Raw genomic sequence first — 19,579 nt, 5'->3', positions numbered from 1 at the left:
TACTTTTTTGGCATGAGCAGGAGCTTCTCCTCTGGGACTTTTCCTTTGAGTGAAAGTCATGCTGAGGGGTGCATTTTCCAAAAGATCGTCAGCCAACTATGTTGCAAGTTCCGTCGTTAACTACATAGTTCAACATTGTCTGTGTTTTCCGAAACCATAGTTCCATAGTTGTTAGTACAACTTAAATAGATCATGCTCTTGGGCACAATAAGCAAGCCAACATGCAGGGCATTCTCTATCTAGGGATCCTACGCAGTTTGGAAAAGTATGAAACAATATTTGTTTCCAGGCTATTTCAGGCCCTATTCAGTTTTCTAAAATGTAAAATTAAGAATTTAAAAAAAATACAAAAAAAATTATCATAAAGAGTGATTTTCATGGCAAAAGTTTAGTGATCATTTAGTGAGTGAACATGACTAAATTAAAGATGTTGTTTTTTTTTGTTTGTTTTTTTTAATTCAATTGTCTTTACCGAAAGCGAGTCTCTTTTGAACATCACTAAATGAATCGCATCAAAAGTGGAAATCGTTGGTCAAAAATATTATTTTTTGTAAATAATGCAACTTCCAGATGCCATCTTTATTTTTTAGCTTAACTGACACGGATTGGAATGCACAGAATTGTGGGATATCATTGGCAGTGAAGGATGTATCTGCTGCCTTCAGAGATACCTTCATCTGATCGATTTTTGTAGACAGGAAGTGAAGCTAACATTGTATTCGGACGTGCCTTGATGCCGTCCTCCTTGGAATGCATCCTCTGAAGGCAGCACGACTAGTTGGTTTATTTCTCCAACGATGTATTGTACTATGGGAGTTAATCAGTGAGTTACATCGTACAGGAAATGCACCCCAGGCAAAGGTTATTATAGTAAACTAAAAGTAATGATTTTTTTTTTTAAATGGTTGGTTAAAATAAATATTAACTAAACTAAAAAATATAAAAAATAACTAAAATTAAATAACTTGAAAAAATAAAAGCTATTAATAAAAATGCTAATAAAAATGACCAAAACAAATAAAATGAAAATGAACAGAAAAAAACTCATTTAAATTTTTAATAAAAACTACAATAATATCAGTGATACTAAAATAACAATGCATATTTTGCCATATTTTTCTATAACATTTTTGACAAAAATAAATTGTTACAAATATGAAGTAAACACTGCAAACAACAGTGCACTCAATAATCTGGTAAGTTGGTGTGCACTGGGAATCATTTATTTTTCTTTTATTTTTTCAAGTTAAGACAAGGTAGAGCTAGTTTTACATTCAGCGAAAATGACGTGAATACGACTGGCCAACTGGATGTAGCACAGCATCGTTTCAATACGAGGATCGATCTTGTCCAGTAATATCTAAACTCTCCTGTCCACATTCAATTTACGTGGAACACAGTTCAGAGTACACAGGTTTTTATACAGTCTACAAATGTACCCTTCAGAAGATCTCTCAGCTGGATTCGCTAAAGATTGAAAGATTTGTGAAATTTTCAAAGACACTTTAAATTATACAGATGCATATTTACATTATATCGACTATGTAAATATGCATCTGTAAATGAGAAAGTATTATAGCGTTTGCCTTTCTATTACTAATAGAAAAACAAACGCTATGGTTATTTTTCATATCCCGTTCACTTTTAGGGCGATATACTGTTGTAAGTGTTGTTACCTGTAAACAACAGTGTTGTTACCTTTTGTTTTTGTTTTTTATATTGTAAGTTAATGTTGCAAAAATGTTTAGATAATACTTATCATTAGTTAACATGAACTAATTGCGCTTCTACAGGATTTATTAAGCTTTGTTAATGTTCATTTCAACATTTACTAATACATTATTAAAATAAAAAGATTCTCTTTTGGATGCACTGGGTCTCTCTCGCAGTCTCTGTCTCTGAGGCGCTGTAGGGCTAAAATCAAACTTTACTCACTCATACATCACTCAAACACTTACACATGTTAAGTAGTCACACAAATGTGTATACTATTGAATGCTCAAACATATACTGTATGTAATGCTCACACTAATGTGAAATGCAGACCAATATATCTGTTACTCGCACATATGTACAAACACTTTGCGTACATTCACCTATGAACTGCTTGTGCATACACAAACTGAAAGTTTTTTTTTTACACTAATGAAATGATCACTCAATCATACAAACTCTTCGAGTGCATACACCAATGACATTCTAATACACCGAAGACGCTCTTTAAAATTCATTGGAGCATATGCATGCAACTGATTTTGTGTGTTAATGACATTTGATTTTCAGGGGAAAACTCTAGTCATTTTAGCATAAGCGGAAGCTGTTCAAGTGTAAACGGAGGGCAGTTCAAACTGAGTCGTTCATGAACGTTGCTTTCATTTTCAACTTTTTTTTTTATATGATGGTAACACTTTACAATAAGGTTCATTAGTTAAAGGGTTAGTTCACCCAAAAATGAAAATTCTGTCAGTAATTACTCGCCCTCATAAGTTCACGTAGTGTAACAGCGCAGGCTCACTACGTGAACTCACTCAGAGGCCCACACAGAAGAAAATGAATAGTTGAATAAAGTCGTTATTTTTGTTTCTTTTGCGCACAAAAAGTATTCTCGTTTACTTTCTCGTCTAATCCTAGTACTTCCTGCAGAATTTCAGTCTGTACTTGATGTTTTTCTTAGAGAGAAGTGGCTTCTTTGCTGCCCTTCTTGACACCAGGCTGTTGTCCAAAAGTCTTGGCCTCACTGTGCGTACAGATGCACTCACACCCACCTGCTGCCAATATTGAGCAAGCACTGCACTGGGGGTGACGCAAATCCATGGCTGACTCTTCAGTAGGAGTCGGTCCTGGTGCTTGCTGGACACTTTCAGATGTCTTGAAGCCTTCTTCACTGCAGTTGAACCTCTCACATGAAGTTCTTAATGATCTGGTAAATGGTTTTTACTGGTGCAATTTTTGCCATTTTGATGCAAAGGAATGATTGCTGCACTTCTTCCCTCCTTTTATAGCAATAAGCCAGCTCTTATAATCCAATCAGAATGATACTGACTCATACTTATTCACACTTTTTCCATGTGCTGATATAATTAGTGAAATTATGTTAGCATTGAATGTGAATAAACAACAACTGAAGCAGCAAACTTTGCAAAACTGTCACTGCCTCTACTTTTGGCCACGACTGTTTTGTCTCGAAGTTTGTATGCAAGTGTGAACGTTTCGTAGGTGTATGTACGCGAAGGGTTTGTATTTATGCGTGAGTAACATTAGATGTGTATAGGTCTGCATTTCACAGTGTGTGTAAGCATTTCATATGTATGTTTGAGCGTTCAGTCGTATACACACGTTTGGCTACTTAACATGTGTATGCAAGTGTTTCATGTTTGTACTGTATGAGTCAGTGAAGTTTGATTTAAGCCCCACATGGCACCTCATAGTCTTTTTTCGGACACACTGGGTCTCTTAGTCATTACATCTTTTTCTTCATTGCATCAAATTGCACAGGAAATACAAACACTCATCTCTTTATGCAAACTCATTTGAAAAGAATTACTGTCCCAAGACTTTATGTAAACCTTGAAAATGTGTAATTCGTGGTGCCCCACACAACATGTGTAAAAAGGATATTAACTTAAAGCATGTTTCATTCATTCATGCCTTATTTTTAGTTTAAATGTGAGAATGTTTATTAGGGGTGTGATATACAGATTTGTTTCAAAAGTTTGCAGTATGGTTCTTTCTGTTCAGTACACGTGTACCGAACGAAACAGTGTTGTTTTAGTGTTTAAAACTCAAGAGTGAGTGTTTAGCGGAAAAATAAAGGACACAGCAGTGTAAGCTGCTGCCAGATAAGTGCACCATGTTACCTTAAACATGAAACGTGCTTTATATTAAGCTCTTCAAACTAAATCATGAGGCAGCGGCTATTTGCACTAAGTATAAATGGGTCTTAAAAAGCCTTAAATTCGATTTTAAAAACCCTGCAGATGCCCTGTTCCTTCATTGTATGCCTAGCTGAAACATGGGAATAAATTAATACAACCTGCATTAATACAATTGTATTAATGTAATTCATACAATAATACAATTTATCAAAAAAGATTTTCAACCTTCATATTATCCATTTATAAGGGGTGGCTCCTTTAAGGCTGTTATGATTGGCTAACGTCATTGCATAGGAAAAGTTATCAACGCCCACTCGCTATTGCATGTGAGTGTTTTGAAAACATTATCCATATAAAACCACCACAGGTTTACAGTCTTGAAATGTACTATGTTGCTTGGATTCATTCTAAATAACAAACGCATACTGTACATATAAGTTCATAAGTGCTGAATTCGCTTCTTTGAATACTGAATCAATTGTTTAACTTCAGTGATATACCATGCCATTTTAGCTTGTTTTTACAATTCTTTGATCTCTTTAGTAGTGACTTATCTGAGTGCTCCACATTGAAAGTGCAGTGGTGTACCAAATGAGCTACTGATCAAGTTTGCCATGTCAGAAAAAGCATGTTTATAGTATGTGATGCAAACATCAAAATGAATTAGTTTACAAATTATGCATTTTGGTAAAAGGTTTTGAGGTCATAATCGTGGCCATACCATAGTCTTTTGGTAATCTGCCCTTGTAATCCTTAATTTAAGTGAATGTAGGTTTTAATTTTTTTGGATACAACGTAAACAAAGGATTTATATTGTTTCTGTTATTTATATTTATATTTATATGTATATTTATATTGTAATTGGCTGCCCCTTTCACTCCTTGTGTTTGCTGGATAATTGCCAGGAGACCGCATTGCAGATCATCTACATAAATCTCTAAAATGACTACTCAATAATGAGTGTGAAGTGAATGAGTGTAAACTTTATGAATGAAATGAGCAGAGCACAATCGCAAATGTAATAGCCATGTTGCCTTGCATCTCTCAGAAATAAGAACTTTGGCGAGTGATCTCAAGTAAAATACTACATTAAACACATTTTCTACTATTTGATGTCTTTTAAAATGTTTTAAACCTTATATTAGCTTACGATATTAAATGTTTCACTCATGGAAATAGGAAGCATTTATGTATTCTGTATAATATGTTCAGATCTGCATTTGTATGCATAGTAAAAGTTGTTTTAGCAATTTTCAACCAAAAAAAAATAGCGACGTAACCCCTACATTGCTGGGAAATATAATGTAGTGGTTCAGTAGTGAAGCTATTTTATTAGTCGGGGCGGCGTCGATAACAAGCTTCTTTGCTCCTGAATGTTTCTGTGTGTGTGCAGCATGATCTCTGTGTAAGTGTGTGCGCTTCAATGAAAATTGCGCATTAATATAGAACGGTGATTAAACTGACTTGGAACTACCTGTGCATTAAATGTTTTTATTTTAATAAACATATTCCTGCCAAACAAATTCTGTATTGAGACAGACTATGATAAATTAAAGTTTAATTCAAGGGTTAAGTTTTGAGAAAACTCCACAGAATTTTTTATCTGAATCAGATGTGTATGATATTTAAGAGAGATGTTTTACAGGTTGAGCATCTACAGAATTGTCTTCCTTGAACAGTCTGACACCATTTTACGAGCAATGACGTTTGCTTCTATTGACTGGAATAATAATTGGCACCTGGCCACATGTTTGTGTCATGGTCTCAGAAAGGATTTTGGTAAACATGTTATGTATAACCTGTTTTAGCTGCCCTGTTCATTGATGGATGTAAACCCCAACTTCCTGTAGGAATAGAGAGGAAGACCGTTCATGTGTTTGTACTACAGGGCTGTTGTACTGAGGCCAGGGTACAGGGGACAGATAAAAAGGTGTCACAGTGTTCTGTGCTTAAACGGCTCTCAAATGCTTCCCCTCCCATATGGCCTTGGGCTTTCATTTCCTTTTTGTTCACCAAATATGCAGATATCCGGCATGTGTTTACTAGTTTATGCTACTTGCCAACAAAACAGGAGCTAAATAGTACATGTGTCTGAGATAATAGAAGTTTAGTTGATTGGCATTAAAAAAAACTTTGTGTAGGCTACGAGTAAAAAGAAATGAACTGCAACAATTAATTTCTAATCTTTCAGTGTTTTTAATTGATTTTTTCTGTCTTTCCAGAAAAATAGATCCTTGGTAATGACAAGCATGCCCACTGAGTGAGTATCTATTATTGTGTTTTCTGAGTATTTTGAAACAATGAAAATAATAAAGCTGGGTCATTCCATGTCAACTCAACCCCGGCTCACATTTTTGATGCTATTAATATTTTTTCTTGTGAAAGACAAACATAAATAGTGATGAAAGCCAAAATATCAAATGTCATGGATGTATATTTGAGTAATTGACCATTTTGTAGAGGTGGGTCAAAATAAAAAATTTCACCTGAGATTTGAGTAAAATTACAGGGGGGTAAAATGACTAGAAAGATAGCAGCATCATTATTTTATTTTTACACTGTGTAAAAATAAAATAATGATGCTGCTATCTTTCTAGTCATTTACTTTAAATCTCAGGTGTTAGTAAAATCTGTTGACTTTTGTCATCTGTGTTGGATTATATGCCAATGGTGACCGTACAAAATGGGAAAAAGCACTTGTGTTTTTCCCCCTGAAGTTTGCATGTTGTAACTCAAGAAGTATTAAAGATATCTTTATAGGTTTGAAACCTTTTAGGTTTTGGTTCTTAAACTTTTCTTTTGGTGTCCATATTTCTTAATCCCCTATATGGTTCAATTCCAGAGAATCTCTAAAGAACAAATATTGTTAAAATTAGAAATATATCTTGTTTCCCTCTATCAAAACAATTGACCGTTTGCAAAGACCCGCCGCCCTCTTTAGTTACAGTTGCTACATGTACGTCCGACAAGCCATGGCGCTCTTATGTTCTCACGCAGTAAAAAAATACATTGTGGGGCAGCGAGGACACTGACAACGCACCAACAGACAGGACAGAGCAGGTTACTTTTGATATGAAACAAAGTCTCAGCTTTCGAATTTTGTCTTTTCTTTAAGAAATTTAAACAAATACCGTTTTGTAGCACTTTAATGTGTCGTGACAGATCGCTGTAGCACTTCAGTAAAAGCTGCTCATGAACCGATCATCTCTTCCTTCTAGTTAATTTATAGCATCAAATAAACATGAATGAACATCAGAAGGAATGTTGTTTCAACCGTGAACAGACGTCAGTACACCGTTTTTCAAGTTCAAGTCCACCAACGTTAATCTACTAACTCCCCTGACTGCTTTGTCGGACAAAATGGTCGATTATGATTGGTCAGATCGCCTGTCAATCAAACTCCCGGCAAAGGGTGAATTGCTAAGAACACACCTGTCTGAGTGCCAAAAATTTTCTTTTTCGGAAGTTTGCATGCCTGTCACTCAAGAAATATTAAAGAAAAATCAATATGATTTTAGGAATTTTGGAATTTAATTTTAATTAATTCAATTCAATTCAAAAAAATGAATTTTACCCATTTTCAATAGTTGAAAACCAAATGTAATTTTGTGTTTATCCATTCATGACTGTTGTCTCCACATATAAGAACAGTAACCCAGGGTTTAGGAATGAATAGTGTGACGTCAAATTATGAATAACCAGGATTAATTGTTAACTCTGTGTAAAGTATGAACATAGTGAAACAAAATAAGATAACCCAGGATCCCATTTACCCGGGGTTTAGAATAGCCCAGGGTGAACTATTTCAAGTGTGAGAGCCCTTAAATGTTTCAAAGTTTGAGGTATTATCAGTGATACCACAAAATATGCCCCTTAGCAGTGGATACTACTTAGTCTATGACTATGCTTCACATGTTATAGCAATAGAAAATTGTAATACTTAAACCATCCAGTTAAGGAAAATCTTGGTTTACTGATGTAAATACAATGTGTGGGGGGAGCAAATACACGTTCCTAGCAGGCATGAAATTTGTTTCAAACATGTACAGTGAGGAAAATAAGTATTTGAACACCCTGCTATTTTGCAAGTTCTCCCACTTGGAAATCATGGAGGGGTCTGAAATTGTCATCGTAGGTGCATGTCCACTGTGAGAGACATAATCAAAAAAAAAAAAATCCAGAAATCACAATATATGATTTTTTAACTATTTATTTGTATGATACAGCTGCAAATAAGTATTTGAACACCTGTCTATCAGCTAGAATTCTGACCCTCAAAGACCTGTTAGTCTGCCTTTAAAATGTCCACCTCCACTCCATTTATTATCCTAAATTAGATGCACCTGATTGAGGTCGTTAGCTGCATAAAGACACCTGTCCACCCCATACAATCAGTAAGAATCCAACTACTAACATGGCCAAGACCAAAGAGCTGTCCAAAGACACTAGAGACAAAATTGTACACCTCCACAAGGCTGGAAAGGGCTACGGGGAAATTGCCAAGCAGCTTGGTGAAAAAAGGTCCACTGTTGGAGCAATCATTAGAAAATGGAAGAAGCTAAACATGACTGTCAATCTCCCTCGGACTGGGGCTCCATGCAAGATCTCACCTCGTGGGGTCTCAATGATCCTAAGAAAGGTGAGAAATCAGCCCAGAACTACACGGGAGGAGCTGGTCAATGACCTGAAAAGAGCTGGGACCACCGTTTCCAAGGTTACTGTTGGTAATACACTAAGACGTCATGGTTTGAAATCATGCATGGCACGGAAGGTTCCCCTGCTTAAACCAGCACATGTCAAGGCCCGTCTTAAGTTTGCCAATGACCATTTGGATGATCCAGAGGAGTCATGGGAGAAAGTCATGTGGTCAGATGAGACCAAAATAGAACTTTTTGGTCATAATTCCACTAAACGTGTTTGGAGGAAGAAGAATGATGAGTACCATCCCAAGAACACCATCCCTACTGTGAAGCATGGGGGTGGTAGCATCGTGCTTTGGGGGTGTTTTTCTGCACATGGGACAGGGCGACTGCACTGTATTAAGGAGAGGATGACCGGGGCCATGTATTGCGAGATTTTGGGGAACAACCTCCTTCCCTCAGTTAGAGCATTGAAGATGGGTCGAGGCTGGGTCTTCCAACATGACAATGACCCGAAGCACACAGCCAGGATAACCAAGGAGTGGCTCTGTAAGAAGCATATCAAGGTTCTGGCGTGGCCTAGCCAGTCTCCAGACCTAAACCCAATAGAGTATCTTTGGAGGGAGCTCAAACTCCGTGTTTCTCAGCGACAGCCCAGAAACCTGACTGATCTAGAGAAGATCTGTGTGGAGGAGTGGGCCAAAATCCCTCCTGCAGTGTGTGCAAACCTGGTTAAAAACTACAGGAAACGTTTGACCTCTGTAATTGCAAACAAAGGCTACTGTACCAAATATTAACATTGATTTTCTCAGGTGTTCAAATACTTATTTGCAGCTGTATCATACAAATAAATAGTTAAAAAATCATACATTGTGATTTCTGGATTTTTTTTTTTTTTTTGATTATGTCTCTCACAGTGGACATGCACCTACGATGACAATTTCAGACCCTCCATGATTTCTAAGTGGGAGAACTTGCAAAATAGCAGGGTGTTCAAATACTTATTTTCCTCACTGTAGTTACAATACTGCATGTTTGAACTCTTGCTAGCTTTAGAAGCTGTTAAAATGAACAGAACCCTTCTTCCAAATATCTATAACTGATTCAAATATAAAATCTTATGAACAGACTACTGAGAGCAAGTTAATGTTTCACAACTTGACCATTTCAGTGTATTTTTGGCACTCAGGCAGGTATGTTCCATGCAATTGTTTTGATAGAGGGAAACAAGATACATTACTAGTTTCAACATTATTTATTTTTCAGACTTTAATACAATTAGCTGTGTGCAAAGTGACCCACATTTGGTTTTTGACAGTTAAAATGGGATCCACATCTATGGTACTGAACCATAATAGGGCCTTACAAATTAAGATTCCAAAAGAAAAATTTGCTAAGAACCAGAATGTAAAATCATATTGAGATATCTTTAATACTTTGAGTTACAGGCACGCAAACTTGGGAAAAATATTATTTTCTTGGCACTCAGACAGGAATGTTGTATGCAATTAATTTCATAAAGCAAACAAGATACATTTCAAAACAAGATTATTATTTTTTCAGACATTCCTCTTTAAAAGAAAAAAAAGTATCTGTTGTATGCAAATTGACCCATTTGGTTTTTAAACATAGAAAATGCGTACAATTTAACAATTTAATCTTGGAGCCAGTGTTGTGTACTCGAGACTCGGACTCGGTCTCGGACTCGGTCTCGAGACCATATTTTAATGGTCTCGGTCTTGTCATGGACTCGTGTGCATTTTGACTCGGAATTGACTTGTACTCGAACATATTAGTACTCGGACTTATTCCCGAGTCCACTCGAGTCCCATTCAAAATATTTCATGATTGTTACTGTATGTTAATATTTCTTTAAATTGTTGTTTGATTGAAACGTCCAATGATTGCTGACTTTCTTGTGCGCAACTGCGCATGACTTGAGACTAACGTTCGCGCCACGCAAATGCAGCAGGAGCCTGGTCAGATGTGATGTGGAGCCTCTAGCTCAACTATGTATTGAAAATGTCTGCCTTATCATCCATAATTCAGTTTGCATATAAGAGCCACACAGACTTCGTGTGCAGTAGGACGCGCGAATGAGTCGAATTTGCGTCCACCGCGCCGCGCTAAACGCCCCGGTCGCGCGTAAACGCGTCTTTACATTGACTTAACATTGAAATCACTCGCGCCTGACGCGCTATTCGCGTTTGAAAGGGACTACTTTTTTTGTCCAACTGCCATCCGCCTGTGTTGATCCCGCTTTCCAGAAAGTCACATGCTATTCGTCTCAACTGTGTTATTTTATTTTAATATTTACAACGTAGGACAAAAGTGTCACAGAGAAAAACAAATCTCGTTTAATTAAATAATAAAATGAATACAGATACGATGATCATGTGCATGTGCCCTCCATAACTAAACGTTAATCAGATTGAGATAATGTTGTTTATGGATTTTCCACAGTTCTATTGGATCATATGGTCTTATTATCGTATACACTGGTTTACTACAGTAAAAAGGTTTTCGACTAGTGTGTAGATTTTATTTTTACCCTGCATCAAAATGCAACATGCAGTGAGATGAAACAAGCATTAAATGATCCGCTGCTGTTACACAATGTTATGAGATGGTGGCGCTAAAACACAAAGCGGATGAACACAGAACTCTTAACACTAAACATTAACAATAGGCAGGACCATACTAATACAGCCTACTTAGCCTACTTATTACATGGCTTGATTGAATTCCAATGTAGAATGCGGTCTGTTATTTCTTGATATTTCTTGATAACAGTCCACTGCGAAGTATAATAACACACCGTTGCCATGAAAAACAGAGCGTTGCTATGGATGCAGATGCAGTTGGAAGCAATATAATAGTTTTTAAATCAATAAGCTCCTTTTTAAATCAATATTTTGTGTGAAATTATTGATTTATTTGGTAGGTAGCCATGTAATAAGCGGGATAATGTATCGCGAGGCGGTTGTTATAGTGAATACAACCCCTGACAGGCTGATTCAAGTCCCGATCAGCCTGTCGGGGTTGTATTCGCTATAACAACCGCCTCGCTATACATTATCCCTTACATATTTCTCTCTATTATTTGTATTGTAATGTGGACAAGAGCACTCACTGATTGTAATAATTGTAAGTAATAATTGTAATAAAATTACCTTTACACCACCTACTATGTGGCCTTTTTACCATTACAGTGTACATGATTCCATGGTATATTTGATTTACTGTTTGAGTATGGTGCCAATTTTATTGTTACCACCAAATATTTTACATATTCTTGAAGATATCTTTAGGTCTGGTTTTTTAGACCCAACCTTAGGTTATCCAACCTCTCGGTCTCGGTCTCGACTCGACTCGGACTCGACTCTCTCTGGTCTCGGTCTCGACTCGGACTCGACTCTCTTTGGTCTCGGTCTCGACTCGGACTCGACCCTCTCTGGTCTCGGTCTCGACTCGGACTCGAGTGAGCTGGTCTCGACTACAACACTGCTTGGAGCCACATTGAAATCTCTGGAATTAAACCAGATTTGGCCTTCAAAATGAATACACTAAAAGAAAAGTTTAATAACCTAAAGCTAAAAGGATATTAAGCTATCTTTAATACTTGAGTTAGAGATCTGCAAACTTTGGAAAACTGATTTTTCCCCGTTTGTGAACTGCCACCATTGGCATATAATCCAAGAAAGATGGCTGAAGTCAGCAGATTTTACTAACAGACCTACCATTCTCTATGTGAAAATAACACAATGATGCTTACCTCTTTCTAAAATAATTTTTACCCCTTTGTAATTTGGCTCCAAATCTCAGGTGAAAATATTCATTTTGACCCCCCTCTACAAAATGGTGGATTACTCAAATATTAATCCATGAAATTTGATATTTTGTCTTTCATCACTATTTATGTTTGTCTTTCACCAGAAAAAATATTAACAAAATAAAAAATTTGAGCCGGGTAAATTTCCAAAATTAGATTTTGATTTGACTCAGAATGACCAAGCTTAACTGTTGTCCTGCATGAATACAAGCAACCCTCTAGATCAGAGGTCTTCAATCCTGTTCCTGGAGGGCCACTGTCCTGCAGAGTTTAGTTTCAACCCTAATCAAACACACCTGAATCAGCTCATCAAGCTTTTCAGGATCGCTTGAAAATACAAAGACAGCTGTGCTGAAGCAGGTTGGAACTAAACTCTGCAGGACGGTGGCTCTCAAGGAGCAGGATTGAAGACCTCTGCTCTACATTGTGATGAAATCACTTGTATATGATAAAAAATTTGCATTGCATTTGCAATTTCCAACCCGCACCGCAATTGACAATGTAAAAGTTTTTTCCATGCGTTACATGAAATATTAATGGTTCACCTCCGGCTCCTGCTCACTAGGCCTGTCACGATAACTACTTTTTGTTGGGCGATATATTGTCCCAAAAATAATTTTGATAAACGGTATTATTGTCATTTTAAGACCATTTTATGCCACTGAATATAATCATAATATAACAGCATAATAATGCCTTCACACTTTCAAATGACAATGAACTTTCAATTTTAATATTTAATATTTAGATATATAAAACAGAAAAACAGTGCAGTGGAATGTAAAAACTTGTTCTCTGTAAATGAACTAGACACTCACGACTGCCACGTCCCGTGTGAAACAGCCTTAAAGTCCCCATTTAATCAAAATTGACTTTTGGCTTTTAGTATGAATATGTTAGCCTTAAGGCCCTTTCACACTGGACGCGATTTTGACGCACGAATAATTCGCGCGATGGTTTTATTTTTCGATCAGCTGTTTGTGTAATGAGTGCTTCCACAACGAACGCGAATGTGCTGCGGCGAAAAAACGACTTTTATTTTATTCACTTCGATGTCGATTTTTTTTTTACTTTTGCGGCGACAGAATAGGCTTCAGCCAATCATATACTACAAGGACAACGATTTGAAAGACAATGTGTGGCGTAGCATTGCCAACCAACACGGTTATCACGACTGTGAGTGTGTTGTGTGATAGTTTTAGTCGTTGTATAGTCCTGTGTTGTGTAGGCTAGCAGGCTAAACTACATTTGGGATAGAAAGCTAACACTATTACGTCAAAGATAGAGACAGAGACCGTGTTTACTTTGAACATGTAACAAAATGTAGTGAGACTATGCTGCTTTTAGTATACTATACATTCTTTGTGTGATATCTACAGTTTCTAGTCGAATGATTTTAACTTGTTACACACACACATACACTCACTCGCGCACACACACACACACTCGCTCACTCACTCGCGCACACACACACTCGCTCACTTCGTGTGTTACATGTAATGTGTAGTGACATTACAAAACGCACTGTGTGAAGACGCAAAAAACTGCACATAAGCATACTCCCCTTCAGACTCTGTTCTTTAAGATTGGTTGCACCCAAAAACTTCTTTTCTGTCTTTTAAAGAAAATGAAAAGCTCGTCTTCACTGGATGATGATGATGATGAAGTGTCCATGTTTTCTCAGCTGTCGGCGCGAAAGTTTTGGAATGTTGAAGCTCTCTGAACGTCACAGACGTCGCAAATTCGCGTCGCGGCTGATGTGAATGGTTTTGACGCGAACTATTCGCACACGAACTTCGCTTTTTTGTTTCGCTTTTTCGTTACGCATCCGGTGTGAAAGGGCCTTTAAGGTTGTCAAGCAAAATTCGCTTTGACAAAATTCGCATTTAGAAGATATAAGCGTCCAAAACTTACACTCTCTCACTTCTGCCAATATGGATTAAAGGATTTTGATGACATCACTGCACTTCAGCTTCTCATCCGATTATCTGTCCAATCAAATGCTCTCTATAGTCTAAGCCAGGGGTGCCCAATCCTGCTCCTGCCGATCGACTGTCCTGCACAGTTCATCTCCAACCCTAATCAAACACACTTGCCTTTAATTTTCAAGTGATCCTGAAGACCTTAATTGGTTGCTTCAGGTGTGTTTGATTGGGCACCCCTGGTCTAAGTTGCAGCTGAAATCGGTCACTTATTACAAAATTACTATTTTCTATATGGTGAATGGTACATATAGTGGATAGGGAATGATTCAGACAGTGTAAATATGCTTTTCATTGGGGGTGAGGAAGTCATGTGAATAGCCACGGCATGCACACAGTCTGCTCTGACTAGAGACATGATAGCACAGAGCGGATCATATGCGCAAATCGCCACAGACAACACAAAAGGTATTGGACCAATTTGAATTCTGCACAGAATGATATATTTTAAAGGGATATGGAGGAGAAACAGTTAGACAGTATCGGCATTAGAAACAATACTGACATAACACCAGTACTATGCACCAACATAAATTACACTTTTTTTCAAACTACACATCCTCAGTATGATTATGATCACGCTTTCGCTTTGGTGACAGTTTCATATTAAATATAAAAGGGGAATCTATTAGACTCTGGCTGTCATAAGCTGTCAAATGCTGCTTTGTCAAGCTCAACGGCTCTGGTCGAGCTGTGATATTAACAAAGCGCTATTGGCTATTTTGAAAAGGGGGAGGAGCTGCTCGATATGTTGCGCCCTGTCTTCCTGTTTCAGTGGAAATAACATCAACACATTAAATAGGGCCTTTAACGCTAGCTGCGAGCGAGCACCATTTCACGCTGTCATGTTTATATTTGCACAGGAACAGTGGATGCCGACTTTGATACTGAGTGCATTTGGACTTATTCTTCCAAACTGTCTGTACTCTGTAGTTGTCAGGAAAATGCTATAACACTATACCTTGATGTTGTTCTCAACAAATGATGTTTAGCCAAATATGATCATGGCAATTGCGCTCGGATCCACTCCAAAACAATCTCTCCGAGACCGACTGAACGTGGTTGTCTCGGCCCAATTAAGAACAAACTCTGGGGCAGTTCGGTTGAGGTGAGAAAGCAATTCAACCCAACGGACCAACAAACCAAGTGGTATCATAATTCATAACGGCAAATGTGTTATATACACTTTAGAGGTTGAAATTACAGCTTTCAACAGATATTCATTACTTTAACCCTCTGAGGTCTGAGCTGTTTTCTGGGCCCTGGAGGTGTTCTGACATGCTCTGACATTTCTGGTTATTTCTGTTACTTGTGACATTTTCATGGCTAAAGTCTAATTACACTGTATTCAGCACAAACTCTGCTACAATAATATATCAGCAGCATGTATGTAAAAGTTTGTAGTTTTGAGATAATGACATTTATGCGTGGTTTGTGAAAATACAAAAAAAAACCACTGAAAATAATTTCTCACTGAAATAAGGCCATGAAACCCATACTGATTATTTCTTCACAAGACTTTTGAAAATTGTATCACGTAGCCTAGAATATTTGCTCTAAAACTATGTGAAAATCACCCCGACTGCTCATTCAGATAAGACAATATTGATTTAAAAATTTTACGACGTGTTTTGTGTGAAAAAGCTTTATGCGGAGCTCATTAATATGTAAGCTTTTCACACCTGAGAAAGACAAAGACCCTCCCCTAACGGCCCTATTAGGAGCTATCAGGCCCTGTCATTCTGAGCAACCTTGCACAATACTGTAAATGAGGAGATTTAAAAAAGAATGGCTTTTAAATTGTTTGGATTTATTTACAACACAACATAGTCCAAAGATACACAACAAATGCCAAAAAAGCACTTATTGAAAACAATGATCCAAAGACAGAGACCTTTGTGCTATTTCTAAAAACATTGTACATACCTTTCATTTCCAAGGTGTTTGATTTTCACTTTAACATGTTCATGTACAGAGACTCATGTGAATGTTAAAGTCCTCAGTGGCATATGGGCCCTGAAAAAAAAAAAGTGAACATACTGATATCAAGAGAAAGGCCTGCACGATTTTGGGAATCATTTTTAGATTTTTCTGGTTAAAATTGCTTTTTAAAATTCACAGAATACACACACACACACACACACAAATGTTTCCAACAATATATGATATAATGAACACCAGGTTTGTTGTGCCTTGTAGGCATAAGCTATGCGCAGTGCTGGATAAAATAATAATAACAATAACCTACAGTATAGATAGCAGCCTATAAATCTTCCAAAAGATTTCAGTAACAACTAAGCTAGAGAAAAATATATTGATTATCATGTTACTTCAAATGTTTCCATTCGTTATGATGATATGAAATGAGATATAGTAAAAACATGAAGCCGTTTGCTTTTCAAACGCGACCGCGATCCAAAATATGATACATTCAAACGCGATCGCGCTGCAAAATATGATACATTCAAACGCGATCACGATCCAAAATATGATACATCCAAACGCAATCGCGCTCAAATATAAAACATTATGGTTACCATATACATATCTACGTTTGAGCAGATATCCACAAACACAGTAACAGTAAACACGGGTCTAAATATTATAATATTCACCATATATCTAGCAACAGTTCAACTACAATGTGAAATTTATGCAACAACAGCAAACTAATATGTAAGAATTTCTTACCTTACATCTTTCTTGTTTTCAAATCGCCTTCTTCTGATGTAAATCCAATGTAAGCTCAGGCGCTAAAAGCAGAGACTTGTGAAGTGTTTTGGTGTTTTGTTTTTGAGGTAGGCCTAATGAGCGCGATCGCGTTCCATGTGGAGATTTGCATGTGAATCTCTTTTGCGTGAGTGGGCGTGGTAAATTAAAAAATAATTAGGAAGCGTTTGAGAAGCTGGACATCTTGTTGATTTTATACAAATTACTTAAACAGAGAATATTTGTTTTCAGTTTGAATCCGATCATTTAAAAGTACACACTTAAATGTTTATAAAGGTATATGGCTCATAAATGTGTGACAAGTATTCGCTGAGTTTTGTTTCAGTTTATAGACGTGCTCAAGAAAAAAAAGTTCACCGCGACGGAGAGGCAGAACGCACACCCTGTTTATTTTCTTTATTTTACAAAAGCACAATGTTTTGATTTGATTGTAAGTGGACACATACAAAAGTAGAAATATCACAGATTCTTTTTTTATATTTCTTTTTTCTGTATGACCATAAATGACGGAGTAATTTAAGTTTATAGTGCTACAATGTGAAGAAAATCCAGCAAAACGCGCCGGCGCGTTTGCCGACCTCAGAGGGTTAATTAGCTTTAATCGCTTTGCTCCCAACCAGTAGAATATGGAAATATCTTTTACTCCTGATCACACTGCAAAAAAGTGATGTGTTCTCAGTATTTTTGTCTTGTTTTCCAGTGCAAATGTCTAAAGATTCTTAAAACTGCTGTAAGCGATTTATGAGAAACACTGTTGATATTTGAAATCAAGCCAACCAAACCCCTTTCTTAATTTCTCTGCCTCCAAATGCACATGCACGCAATGCACGAGTGGATGTCTCTGTAAAGCTCTTGCCTGATCATTACCCTTCTTTTTCCAGTGATTTTCCTCTGACCTTTTCTCTTTTGTAAAGTCTCAGTCCTCTCTCTTTCTACAGTCTTTCTTCAAATCTTCCTCCTTCTCTCTCTCTCTCTCTCTCTCTCTCTCTCTCTCTCTCTCTCTCTCTCTCTCTCTCTCTCTCTCTCTCTATTCCCCATCCTGAGTGTATACACCCCCTACTGCTTATTAGCTACAAGTGTGTGGTGGTGCTCGGTCTGATCTCTTTCAACAGCGTTTATCAGAAATTGCTTACTGCGCCTTTAAATCAAGATACATTTACTTGAGATGCAAAATGACACAAAATATAAAAAAAAATTCTGTGAAGTTCATCAAAATGAAGTGATGAACGTTTATGATTAAAACAAGAACAATATCTGCTAATGGGATCATGCAACACTCATGCCATGACTTTAAGACTTTCTGCTCTGGTTTAAGACCTTTTTAAGGCCTTAATTTGTGTACGGGTGAATTGAGACTTGCAGAAACCCTGAAGTTTATGATTTTTGTTTGTTGTGCATTTGTGTTTAGGAAGCAAGAGGTAGTCTTCCAGCTGGTCAGAAATCTGGGTGGTTTTACAGTGGTCGATAATGTGTGTGAAAGCACCACTCATGTGGTGTCCGGCAGCCCACGGCGGACACTTAATATCCTGTTAGGCATTGCACGTGGCTGCTGGATCCTCTCCTTTGAGTGGGTGTGTATAGTGCTTATTGCTTTGTGTGTATTTTTTCATAACTGTGATAAACATTCTGTAAAGATTTAGGTGATAGTTAATATATTGTATCTTTTTTTTTTTTTCTTATCTGTGCAGATCCTATGGTGTTTGGAGCACAGGCAGTGGGTTCCTGAAGAACCATATGAGCTATCTGATCATTTTCCAGCTGCACCTGTAAGTACACAAGTACACTTATATTAATAGTGCATACAGTCACAAAATCTGATTTTGCCTGCAGTCTGAACATAGTCTCAGATATTTATTCCTGGCCATTTCTTCTGCATCCAACACATTGATTACGAGAGCTCATTGTTTGAGTACCGTCTAATCTACCCAGATTTTAATATATGGCCTTGTTAAGCGAAGATTAACGATATTCTCTTCACATATGACTGGTTTTGGATCATCAGTAATTTACAATAGGGATGTTTTGTCCCCATTATGATCACGCAGGAGAGATGGTGTTTCAAATCTTGTTGTACTTTTTTTTTAAATATACAAATTATATTACATATTGAGATATTTTGCAGTGTGTATTGTAGTAAATACAGCTACATTTGGAATATTAGACAGTCAAAATGAAGTGAACATGCAGTGTTTTGCATTCACATTGCATATAAAAAAAACCTCTGTGGACATAAAAGCGAACTAAACTCGGAGCACCTCCTGATGGTCCTGATGAGAAGATTTTTGTGATTTAATATTAATCATTTTGTGATTAATATCCAACAACAACAAAAGAATACAGTGACTTTATACAATCCTTTTTTTTTTTTTTGTCTGTTATATATACAGTAGCACACCTGCAGTCATGTGTATGCAACATAATTAGACACTGCTGCATTTTATGTAATACATTTCAAATCATGAAGTACAGATGGCACTCAACTAGAATATATTTTTTGCTGCCTCGGTTGTGGCAGCCAAT

General features: G+C 37.1%; 1 protein-coding gene across 2 annotated transcripts in view; it reads left to right on the top strand.

Moving 5' to 3' along the window:
- mcph1 (microcephalin 1) overlaps positions 1 to 19,579 on the top strand; it is a 105,982-nt gene that overhangs the window by 34,143 nt on the left and 52,260 nt on the right. For both annotated transcript variants that reach the window (XM_084390753.1, XM_084390752.1), the window contains exons 11-13: positions 6,098 to 6,135; positions 18,468 to 18,630; positions 18,748 to 18,825. In XM_084390753.1, coding sequence (XP_084246879.1) covers positions 6,098 to 6,135; positions 18,468 to 18,630; positions 18,748 to 18,825 — 279 coding nt within the window. The remainder of the gene's footprint in view (positions 1 to 6,097; positions 6,136 to 18,467; positions 18,631 to 18,747; positions 18,826 to 19,579) is intronic.

The sequence above is a fragment of the Rutilus rutilus genome, assembly GCF_951802725.1.
Source record: "Rutilus rutilus genome assembly, chromosome: 20".
In the NCBI taxonomy this organism is placed as follows: domain Eukaryota; kingdom Metazoa; phylum Chordata; class Actinopteri; order Cypriniformes; family Leuciscidae; genus Rutilus; species Rutilus rutilus.
The sequence above is the reverse complement of the archived record's forward strand: the minus strand, read 5'-3'. Positions and strand labels throughout refer to the sequence as shown.